General features: G+C 42.3%; 2 protein-coding genes across 3 annotated transcripts in view; both read right to left on the bottom strand.

Moving 5' to 3' along the window:
• The window catches only part of ABL1 (ABL proto-oncogene 1, non-receptor tyrosine kinase), a 137,962-nt gene extending 127,531 nt beyond the window's left edge, over positions 1-10,431 (bottom strand). For both annotated transcript variants that reach the window (XR_011145476.1, XM_068982433.1), the window contains exon 1: positions 10,296-10,431. Coding sequence is in view for 1 of the 2 variants with exons in the window: in XM_068982433.1 (XP_068838534.1) it covers positions 10,296-10,431 (136 nt within the window). In the remaining variant the exon portion in view is untranslated. The remainder of the gene's footprint in view (positions 1-10,295) is intronic.
• Positions 10,432-11,038: 607 nt separating this feature from the next.
• On the bottom strand, positions 11,039-11,137 carry LOC138094845 (uncharacterized). Its single transcript, XM_068990866.1, has one exon. It carries the CDS (start codon positions 11,135-11,137, stop codon positions 11,039-11,041), a length of 99 nt encoding a protein of 32 aa, XP_068846967.1.
• Between the last annotated feature and the right edge of the window lie 385 nt (positions 11,138-11,522).

Raw genomic sequence — 11,522 nt, forward strand, 5'->3', positions numbered from 1 at the left:
TGGGCTTCCCCTGTGGCTCAGGTGGTAATGAATCAGCATGCAGCGCAGGAAACCTGGGTTCGATCCCTGGGTGGGGAAGATCCCCTGGAGAAAGGAAAGGCTACCCCACTCCAGTATTCTGGCCTGAAGAGTTCCATGGATTGTATAATCCCTGGGGTTGCAAAGAGTCGAACATGACTGAGTGACTTTCACTTTTCACTTTCACTTGACCCAGATATTTGAATTAACAGACAGGTCTCTACCTTCAAGAATTTGGAGGAAAAGATGGACCTAATGAGTGAAAAGATGGTGAATCTCAATAGAAAAATTCAAACTATAAAAAAGAACCAAACGGAAACTTCAGATTATAAACTGATTATATCTGACATGAAAATTTTAAAGAAACTGAAGATTAGAAACTGCAGAGAGTTAGTGAACTTGTAGATCAACAGAAAGTATCTCAACTGAAAAATAGGAAAAAAAAAAGTCTGGTGACTTAACAGAGTTTCAAACTATATGACATGAAAACTAACAGAATATCTATAGTTACATTTTCATTCTAAATATTGTCCTTGTATGCCGTTTCTTTTTCTTCATCAATCTCACTAGATGTTTGCCTGTTTGATAAAATTTCTTTCAAAGTCAGTTTTTGGTATATTTTAAAATTTTTTTGTCTATTTATTTACTTATTTGGCTGTGCTGGGTCTTTGCTGTGGCAAGTGGGCTTGCACTAGTCGCAGTGAGCAGGGACTACTCTTCACTGGGGTGCACGGGCCCTAGACGAGGTGGCTCAGGAGTTGTGATGCACGGGCTTAGTTGCTCCATGGCATCTTCCAGGACCAGGGATCAAACCTGAGTCCCCTACGTTGGCAGGAAGATGCTCAGCCACTGGACCATCAGGGGAGTCCCAGCTTGCGGCATTTTTGATCATTTCCATCTCTCAGCTTGTGTTTTTATTCCTGCCACTCTTTTTCTTTTGTGTACTGTGGGATTACTCTGCTTTCCTGGCTTCTTTAATTAAATGCTTAGTTACCCCCTTCTCCCCCACCATCTTTGTTTTCTAATAAAAGGTTTTAAAGCTTAAAAAAAAAAAAAATTTAAGATAGAATTAAAAGCAAAAAAAACCCCAACCTATCGTAGCTGTGATTTTTAACATCTGAGGATCAGCAACAAAACACACCAAAAAAGAAACTGAGCAAAAGTACAAATAAAATAAGTCTACACAAAATAGGTAAGGCTGTAGAAGATTTTAAACAGCACTGTCAACCAACTTGATCTAATTCACATTTACAGAAAATTACAACCAACAACTGCAGCACACATATTCTTTTCAAGTAGAAATGGAACATTCAGTAAGACAGGTCAAAGGCTGGGCCATAAAATTAATCTCAGTAAATGTCAAAAGACTGCAAGTTTTACAGAGGATGTTCTCTGATGACATGGAATTAAGTTTGAAATCAGTAAGATATCTAGACTGTCCCAAATATCTGGGAATTAAACACTTTAAAAACAACACATCAAAATCTGCCTTTAAGAAGGAGGAGGGAGTCAAGCAGAGTGCTGAAAGGCAGATGGGTTTTGAACACACAGAAAAGTGATGTCCGGGGCACAACCAACACACAGAAGATGTACACAGAAGGCCCTAAGGGAGTGCTTCCCCTTACTGCAGCTCATCTTCTAAGTAGCGGTCTTAATCTTTTTAGCCCATAGACTCAGATAATATGCCTGACATACTCCTATGGGTATAATTCCCAACTCAATCATGTTAACTCGTCCTTTTCCCTCCCACTCATTAAATGCATCTCTTTGCAACACACTTCTCAACACACCAGTGGTTATCACATGGAGATCTGTGGCACAGGCAAAGTCCCTAAACAATACAAAGTGGTTTCTTCTTTTCTCCAATTTCTATTATTTTCTTTGCTAGGTTGCTTCATTTAAAGAGGGCAAAAACTCTTTCAGTTAAATCATCTTTGATCATCCTCCGTTACTAATCCCATTTTTCTGTTTTCTGAATTTTCTATTTTCTTCTACATTATTAGCTTATTTCTTAAAAAGGGGAACAAGGGACTTCGCTGGTGGCTCAGTGGTAAAGAATCCACCTGCCAGTGCAGGGCACATGAGTCTGATCCCTGTTCCGGGAAGATCCCACGTGCCGCAGAGCAACTAAACCCACGCGCCCCAGCTACTGGGCCTGTGCTCTGGAGCCCTGGACCTGCAGCTGCTCAAACCCGAGTGTCTAGAGCTCCACAAACCACCGCAATGGGAAGTCCATGGGCTGCAAATAAAGAGTAGCCCTCACCTGCTGCAATTAAAGCCAGGTGAGGCTTTAATGAGAAAGCCAGCATGCAGCAACGAAGACCCAGTGCAGCCAAAAATAATTTGGCCAAAATAAATAATAGGTAAATAAAATTTTTTAAAAACTTACTTGTAATGCCAAAAATAAGTTTTTTTAAAAAAAATGGGGAATAAGATTTTACGAAAAACAAAGCCATACAAAATGTATTAGACTATGAAAAATAACAGGATGCCTGAAGAAATGTACAAACATACAATTTTGCATCTTAGTTTATGTATCACAACCCCAATCCCTAACATAAAGTACATGATATAATCTTTCCAAACAACCCCTTTATTTAAAGAGCTGACTGAACTTCAATACCTATAAGACTCAACAGCTGTTCTTTTTCCCACCTCCTAACCCATACAGTTACACAGTGTAATTTAACAATAGTAACAACTATATTGTTGCTCTATCAAGTTCTTATTTGATTACCTTGCATAAAGTTGTATTTGAAAACAGTGAAATAGTTTTAAACTGAGAGTAAATAACTTCTTATAATCATTTTTCAGTTAAGCTCATAATAAAACATCTGATATGTACAAATTAAATAAGTAATACCCTGAAAGACATAGAATGTACTAACTTAAAAATTAGAAAATCTAGAAATAATTTAGAGAAAAAAAGCCTTCAATTTTAAAAAGTACTAACTAGAAAAGCATTACAAAGCTTTACAAATTGAAATGATTTTATATTAAAAACATTTACTACCAAGAAAAACAGGAAAACTTGTGTGCAAATTTTTTTTAACTCTGCAACTTTCTGATTTAGGGTGGAAAAACCTAGAGAAATGGGATTTAAAACTTAAACATGAGTTAAAATCATTCTCTTATAAAATTTTGAATATCACCACCTTGACCCCCACAAAAGAAAAAAAAAATTCAAACTAATCCTACCTAAAGGTGTCAAGTCTTAACTTCATAAACTACCGAACGGCACCTTGCTTATGTGAAACACACACGGAGGTTCTCCCTTGGGGATGTCATCCACGCTCGTAGCTTTAAATACCATCGAGAAGCTGGTGACCCTCAGGTTCCCTCTCCAGCCTGGAGTGCTTCCCTGAACTCAAGCTTGGAGCATGCATGTATGCGTATCTGACATACCCACGCACAGGCACCTCACACGCAGCGAGCGCAAGCAGCAGCTCCAGGTGGTCGCCGCTTCCTCACCCTCCCACCCTCTGGCTCCCATTCCAGGAAAAGGCAGCTCCATGTTTCCAGTCACTCAGTCCCCGGACCCCTGACTTCTCTCACATCCCACATCTAAGAACAAATCTAGTCAGGAGAGCCTTCAGATACTCACAGAATCTGACCCCTTGACCGCAGCCACCGCCGCCCTGACCAAGCCAGCGCCATTCTCACCCAGACTAGTGCCATCAACAGCCGGTGGACTCGCTCCTGCCTCCTCGGCTCCCCTTCAGGACGAAGCAGCCAGAGACTGCCTTACAGCATGAATCAGGTTGTGGTCCTCCTCTCTCGAAATTCTCCCAAGACCACACGAGGAAAAGCCAAAATCCTTGAAACGGACAACAAGGCCACTTTCTTCTCCAGCCAACCTCCCGGCTCCCTCATTTCATCTCCTGCAACCCTCCTTCACTCTCTCTGCTCCAGGTACTCTGGGCTTCTCGAACCTGCTAAGCAAGCTCTACCTAGGGCCCCCATGCGCCTTGATTCCCCTCCTGCCTGAAAGCCATTATTTCCATGGCTTGCTCCCTCACCTTCCTCTTTAGGTCTTTATTCAAACCCCACCTTCTCAAAGAGCCTCTCTGGCCACCCTAACTAAAGTCACCCCCTAACATTCCCTGTCCCCTTTTCTGTTATTCAGCTCCTCAGCAACTCTATGTTTTACTTGTTGCTGGTGCTGAGCTCCTTATTGCCAAATTCAGGCTTAAATTGAAGAAAGTAGGGAAAACCACTAGACCATTCTGGTATGACCTATGTCAAATCCCTTATGAGTATACAGTGGAGATAACGAATAGATTCAAGGGATTAGACCTGGTAGACAGAGTGCCTGAAGAAATATGGACAGAGGTTCATAACATTATACAGGAGGCGGTGACCAAAACCATCCCAAAGAGAAAGCAATGCAAGAAGGTGAAATGGCTGTCTGAGGAGACCTTACAAATAGCTGAGAAAAGTGAAAGCGAAAAGGAGAAATGGAATGATACAGTCAACAGAGAACAGCAAGGAGAGACAAGAAAGCCTTCTTAAGTGGACAATGCAAAGAAATAGAGGAAAACAATAGAATGGGAAAGACTAGAGACCTCTTCACGGAGAAGGCAACGGCAACCCACTCCAGTACTCTTGCCTGGAAAATCCCATGGATAGGAGCGCCGGGTGGGCTACCATCTATGGCGTCGCACAGAGTCAGACACAACTGAAGCAACTTAGCAGCAGCAGAGATCTCTTCAAGAAAACTGAAGATACAAGGGAACTTTTCACACAAAGATGGCCACAATGAAGGACAGAAATAGCAAAAAACTAAGAGAAGCAGAAGAGATTAAGAGGTGGCATTAATACACAGAACTATACAAAAAAGGTCTTAATGATCCTTTTAACCAGATCCAGATAACCACAATGGTATGACCACTCACCTAGAGCCAGACATCCTGGAGTGTGAATTTAAGTGGACCTTAGGAAGCATTACCACGAACAAAGTTAGTGGAGGTGATGGAATTCCAGCTGAGCTATTTCAGATCCTAAAAGAAGATGCTGTTAAAGTGCTGCACTCAATATGCCAACAAATTTGGAAAACTCAGCAGTGGCCACAGAACTGGAACAGGTCAGTTTTCATTCCAATCCCAAAGAAAGGCAATGCCAAAGAATGTTCCAACTATCACACAATTGTGCTCATCTCACATGCTAGCAAGGTAATGCTCGAAATCCTTCAAACTAGGCTCCAGCAGTATGTGAACCAAGAACTTACAGATGTACAAGCTGAATTTAGAAAAGGCACAGGAACCAGAGATCAAATTGCCAACATCCACGGGATCATAGAGAAAGCAAGGGAATTCCAGAAAAACATCTACTTCTACTTCATTGACTATGCTAAAGCCTTTGATTGTATGGATCACAACAAACTATGAAAATTCTTAGAGATGAAAAAAACAACAAGAAATTCGTAGAGATGGGAACACCAGACCACATAAGCTGCTGTCTGAGAAACCTGTATGCAGGTCAAAAAGCAACAGTTAGAACCGGACATGGAACAAAGGACTGGTTCAAAACTGGGAAAGGTTTTGCTGTACATTGTCACTCTGCTTATGTAAGTTACATGCAGAGTACATCATGTGAAATGCTGGGCTGGATGAATCACAGGCTGGAATCAAGACTGCCAAGAGAAGTAGCAACAACCTCAGATAAGCAAATAAAACCACTCTAATGACAGAAAGTGATGAGGAACTAAAGAGCCTCTTGATGAGGGTGAAAAAGGAGAGTGAAAAAGCTGGCTTCAAACTCAACATTAAAAAATCAAAGACCACGGCATCTAGTCCCATTACTTCATGAAAAATAGATGGGAAAAAAGTAGAAACAGTGGCAGGTTTTATTTTCTTGGGCTCCAAAATCACTGCAGATGGTGACTGCAGCCATGGAATGAAAAGATGCTTGCTCCTTGGAAGAAAAGCTATGAGACACCTAGACAGCATATTAAAAAGCAGAGACATCACTTGGTTGACAAGGGTCTGTATAGTCAAAACTACAGTTTTTCCAGTAGTCATGTATGGATGTGAGAGTTGGACCAGTAAGAAGGCTGAATGCCAAAGAATTGAAGTTTTTGAATTGTGGTGCTAGAGAAGACTCTTGAGAGTCCCTTGGACAGGAAGGAGATCAAACTAGTCAATCCTAAAGGAAATCAACCCTAAATATTCATTGGAAGGACTGATGCTAAAGCTGAAGCTCCAATACTTTGGCCACCTGATGTGAAGAGCTGACTCACTGGAAAAAACCCTGATGCTGGCAAAGTTTGAGGGCAGGAGCAAAAGGAGGCGACAGAGGATGAGATGGTTGGATGGCATCACTGACTCAATGGACATGAGTTTGGGCAAGCTCCGGGAGATGGTAAAAGGCAAGGAAGCCTGCTACACTGTAGGCCATGGGGTCACAAAGAGTCAAACACCATTTAGTGACTGAAAAATGAACAACAACCCCACCAACTAGAATGTAAGTTTGAGGAGGGCAGGGAGGTGCTTTTACCCACTAATGTAGCACCAATGACTAAAACACATAGTGTGAGCTCAATAAAAATTTGCTGAGAAAAGAAGGACACATTAAGGTAAACAAGTTTACTAGGGAATGCTTTCAATCCTGTTTTACCAACTTTCACAAAAGTGAATTTTTAGTCAAGACACTGAAATTTGGAAGGAACAGAAGGTCCATGAAACAATACCATGGTTTCCTTCCCCACCGTTGCCTGTACATATGGCTAGCCCTTTGACCTGAACACTCCTAGCAGAAAGCTGCCAACTGCCCATTCCATTCAGGTTCATCACCCCCACCGCACCGCACAACATTATTCTTGGCTTCCGGAGTCACGTCTGGTCCCACACTGTATGCAACGGCTGCAAGGTTTTAATCCAAACTATATGGATATTAACCAACTCTAGAAAGATCAGCCTGTGAGAGATCAAGAACCATTTGCTCCCCTGGGAAAAGTATACCCAAAGTCCAAAGAAATTCACTTGTCTTCAGTTAAAACATGATCTAGGCAATTTCTTTCATTAAACAATATTTATTACAAAGAACTGACTATTTGGTTGAGATGTCATCAATTTGTTCTTTAGACCCTCCTAATTTGTGTATTACAAAATAGAACAAATTTGTTGTAAAAAGTCTGAAACATCACAAATGCAAAGTAAAAAGTGAAAGTTTTCTGCTATTCCACCTAACTCCCAATTCCCTAGAGATTAACAATTATGTCAGTCTAAATGCTTCTATACTTTTTTCTGTACATGAACAAATAAATAGCTAATTTTTGTTTTACAAAAATGGGGCCACACCATGCAGACTGATCCCCAAATTGCTTTTTTCCACTTACCATTACATGGACAGCTTTCCGTGTTGGCATTTACAGTATGTTGGCAATAAACATCCTCATGTGATTTCCTATTTCTGTTTGTTTGCTCACTCCCCTACATGACTTCTTGATAGACTTTCTATAGCAATAGTTTAAAAACTTTTATCTCACGACCTCTTTACACACTTGAAAACAGAACCCCGAAAACTAAACAGAACCCCAGAGTGCTTTTATTTATACAGATTATCTCATCAATATTTACTATAGTATAAATTTAAACTGAAAATTTTAAATTATTCATTTGTTCACCTAAAAATGAGCATGTTTATTTTCACTGGGAAATGCCTTGTTTACCCCCGTTTGTAGATAACTGTAGATACTGTTCTTTGAAGCTACACCAAACTCAGTAAGTGGTAGTTTCCTAAAGGCTAGTTTTGATACAGAATCTAAAACTCTTATCAATTAATATTTGTATTGTTACTTTAAAATTCAATGGTCCATCTTGCCCCTTGAATGAATCTTTTTTACCTGTGCTTGACTTTATAACATCATGTGTTGTCATTTACAAAATATCAGTTCACTGAATCATGCAGGTCTTCCAAATAATGTATTCCATTATAAGATATCAAAATAGTATGTTTATAAATATTACCACCAATCTCTACTTCACAGGAGCAGATACAAGTTTTCCAAAACCCTAATTGTTGCTGGAAAGCAAAGATGTTTTCATTGACAACAGACATCACCAGCTGTTCTCCTTGAAACACTTTTTAATACATTTTTAAAATCTGAATAACCACAGTTTGTCAGTAAAAATGGTAGTCTATGAAAAAGCAGCAAGTTCAGCTTGAACTAACCAGTGCCCAAAGCTCTTCCTAGAGACAAACAGCAGACAGAAGTACTTTCCAGTTCCTTCAATGAAGATTACAAAGATGTATACATAACACTTGAGAACTGATAAAATTAATACTTTTTGCTCTTTCATCAGGAACATCCTTAAGTGAAAACCAAAAAATATACGTATGTATGTATTTTTACTAGTTTACTATGAGTGCGTGGCATGAAGAACACAATGGCTACTATGGTTAGTTGCCACAACCTTGATTCATGCTTAGAAGCTGCATTACTTTCGCACCATTACTGCAAAAATTGCAAATAACGTCTTGTGTGAGTGCATGCTAAGGTCAGCTCAGTCATATCCAACTCTCTGTGACCCCAGGGACTGTAGCCCGCCCGGCTCCTCTGTCCATGGGATTCTCCAGGCAAGAATACTTGAATGGGTTGCCATTTCCCTCTCCAGGAGACCTTCCTGACCCAGGGATAGAACCCTCAACTCCTGCATTGCTGGTGGACTCTTTATTGCTCAGCCACTGGGGAAGCCCAACATCTTCGTATTGTGTTTTTGTGAAAAGTTTTCACCTCTGGACCCTCTGAAGGGGTGAAAGGCACACCAAGGGCACTACACTATTCCATCTAGGACAGCTTCCTAGAAGTGAGATTACTGGGTCACTGCTATGTACATCTTAAATTCAGATATGATTGGTCAAAGCTCTCCAAAATGTCTGTACCAGTTTTCACTGGGGGTGGCAGAGGATGAGATGGCTGGATGGCATTACTGGCTCAATGGACATGAATATGAACAAACTCCGGGAGGCAGTGAAGCACAGGGAAGCCTTGCAAGCTGCAGTCTATGGAGAAAGTTGGACGTGACTCAGAAACTGAACAATTTTCACTACCTAAGGTTGCACGATCATCACTGGTTGAAATGCAAATAATTCACTTACAAATCTTGATTGTGGGAAGTACCATAATACATTATTTACCTGTCTAAAACCAATGCTAAAATACAACTCATGTTTCAAGGCAAAAGTAAAATCCAGCATGTTTCAAGGCAAAAGTAAAATCCAAGTACCCAGATTATTTAGAAAATCAAACCTCAATTGTCAAATACAAGTTCACTGAAAACTTTGTTTATTGCAGTCACAGGTTGTTAAGGGTATTTGTGACTGAATTTCAAAGTATATGCCACTTGCACACGTCTTCCATTTGCTTACAGAGGGTGGGTGGGCTTGACTGATACTTAAATAAGTACTAGGTCTGAAAAATGTCAGGCTGTGACAGTACAAACAGGATGCTAATTAATTGGTGCGTGGCTGGCCCCTGGCACAGACATCGGTCTAAGCTGATCCTTAGCTTAAAACTTCACGCAGAATTACTGGACGTGACCAGAATAATATGTACTGTCAGCACTCAAATGCCAGTGGTGTTCATAAAAATGTCAAAGACAACCTTTCTTGCCCCAAGTGTCATGTGAAACAAAGAGAGGAGGAAAAAGCTCCATTCTGAGGAAAGGACTACTCCCCGTCTCAGGTGAAACCACTGAAAGCTGGGGCTCCTCAGTTCACAAGGAATGTGGCCTCCCCTCAGCTGTTTCCACACAGCTCCAAAGTGAGGATTTTCAAGTTCTACTTATGACTGAAAAGATCAAGGTTATTAGTGTCAACTAGGGCCTGTGGTTTTCAGCTCTGGCGAGTGCACAAACCCCTTTGAGGAAAAGATTGGAAGCTCCCCACAGATAAAGCAGCGCAGGATCCATGTACCTCAGAGGAAGGAAGAGCCCAGGCCGTAGGTCAGAGCAGAATCATGGACTATGGATCCTGAGAAATCCCCTAAGTCCAACCTCCTCAGGAAGCTGGAATAGTAAAATGGCTTGTCCAAGGTCAACGGTGAATTAGATAGGGAATCAGGCAAGAAATAAGCAGTAAGACTTCGAATAAAGCCATCCAGTGTCATCAAGTAACTTTTTCTTATACAAAGAAAGTTCCACCGGAGATTAAAAGATACCTAGAGGAACTGAAGTTTTAAATAGAACTGGAAGGAACCAACACAAGCCCTGTGGTTCCAAAGTTCCTTACGCATGGCAAAGCGGAAAATAGGACCAGAAATCTTGAAGAGCACTCACCGTGTTCCACAAAAACATTGCAGTGTGGACCCCCGTGCCTCGATGATTCCTTCTTGCCTGCTCCTTTGATAAAGTGCAGGGCAGGCAGACTTGGCCTCCTTTGGTCCCCAAGAACTTTTCCAGGCTGCTGCCCCATAAAGCAAGGATGGGCACCCCTTTCCAGAAGAGGGTTCAAGATCTTTCAGAATGATCAGTGAGCTGAGAAGGAAACGGTCTTTACGTGGGATTTCACATTCACCGCATCTCCACCAGTCAGTAACTGAGGTCAATCACAAGACATCTTCCACAATAAAAGGAAGTGAAGATTTTAGGTTGACGTGTGCAAACAGGAGTTCCGATTATATTCGCAGTTTATCAATTCGAAGTAATGTAACTGCAGTGCGACCTCAAAGTTCCTGGATTTCAAGTGTCTTTTACTGGCTAAGTTTCCACCCTTTCAAGGAGAAAAACCTAAAGAGAAATATTCACAGGGGATGCTGTACAACGGTCAGTGAGGCTAAAGTCGTGTCGATTTCCACACATCGAGGAAACGTGGATTGGTCTTTGAATGCTCCTCCAGAACTTTTCCTGGGGAAGTCACCCACCCCCTATCTTGGTGTCTCCATCTTCCAACAAATTTCCTGCCACACTAGCTGCCGCTCCTGCTTTTTATCTACTCTGCTCTCCGGAAAAGGACACGGGTCACCCCGACTTCAGCGAGAGCTGGCCCTCTGACGAGAAGGAATGCATGGCCAGCAACTTTTTTAAGTCCGCTTTTTAAAAGGCCTGTGAAACCAGTCCAGGCTTTTCCTCTGCATTAAAGTTTCTGGCTGGGCTGAGGCTGAGGGGGCCGTAGGTGACATTGGAAGAAGTCAGGGCATTACAGGCTCACGGGAGCAACGTTGGGGGGCTGGGGAGGGGAGGCCACTTGACAGCAGGGAAGGGATTTGAATGAGGGGAGCGCTCCGAGGCCAAACTTGAGGCCGGGATTCGGAGTTAAGGGGCGGCTCGGGGATAAAGAGGGAGGCTGCCGGGGCGGGGGGCACGGGCGGCTTACTCCGGGGGGCGACGCTCCTCCAAGCCTCAGGAAACGGGGTGTCCCCAGGTCTGGGGAAAGAGACCACAACCCCAGGGTCCCAGAGCAGGGATGGAGCTGATAAGGGACGACGGGCTCTCGCGGCCCCGAAGGCGGGTGGAGGATAGAACCGGGAGGAGGCCCGGCGGCCTCAGCTGCCCCGAGCCTGGGGG

This window comes from Capricornis sumatraensis, chromosome 1 (genome assembly GCF_032405125.1).
Source record: "Capricornis sumatraensis isolate serow.1 chromosome 1, serow.2, whole genome shotgun sequence".
NCBI lineage: Eukaryota > Metazoa > Chordata > Mammalia > Artiodactyla > Bovidae > Capricornis > Capricornis sumatraensis.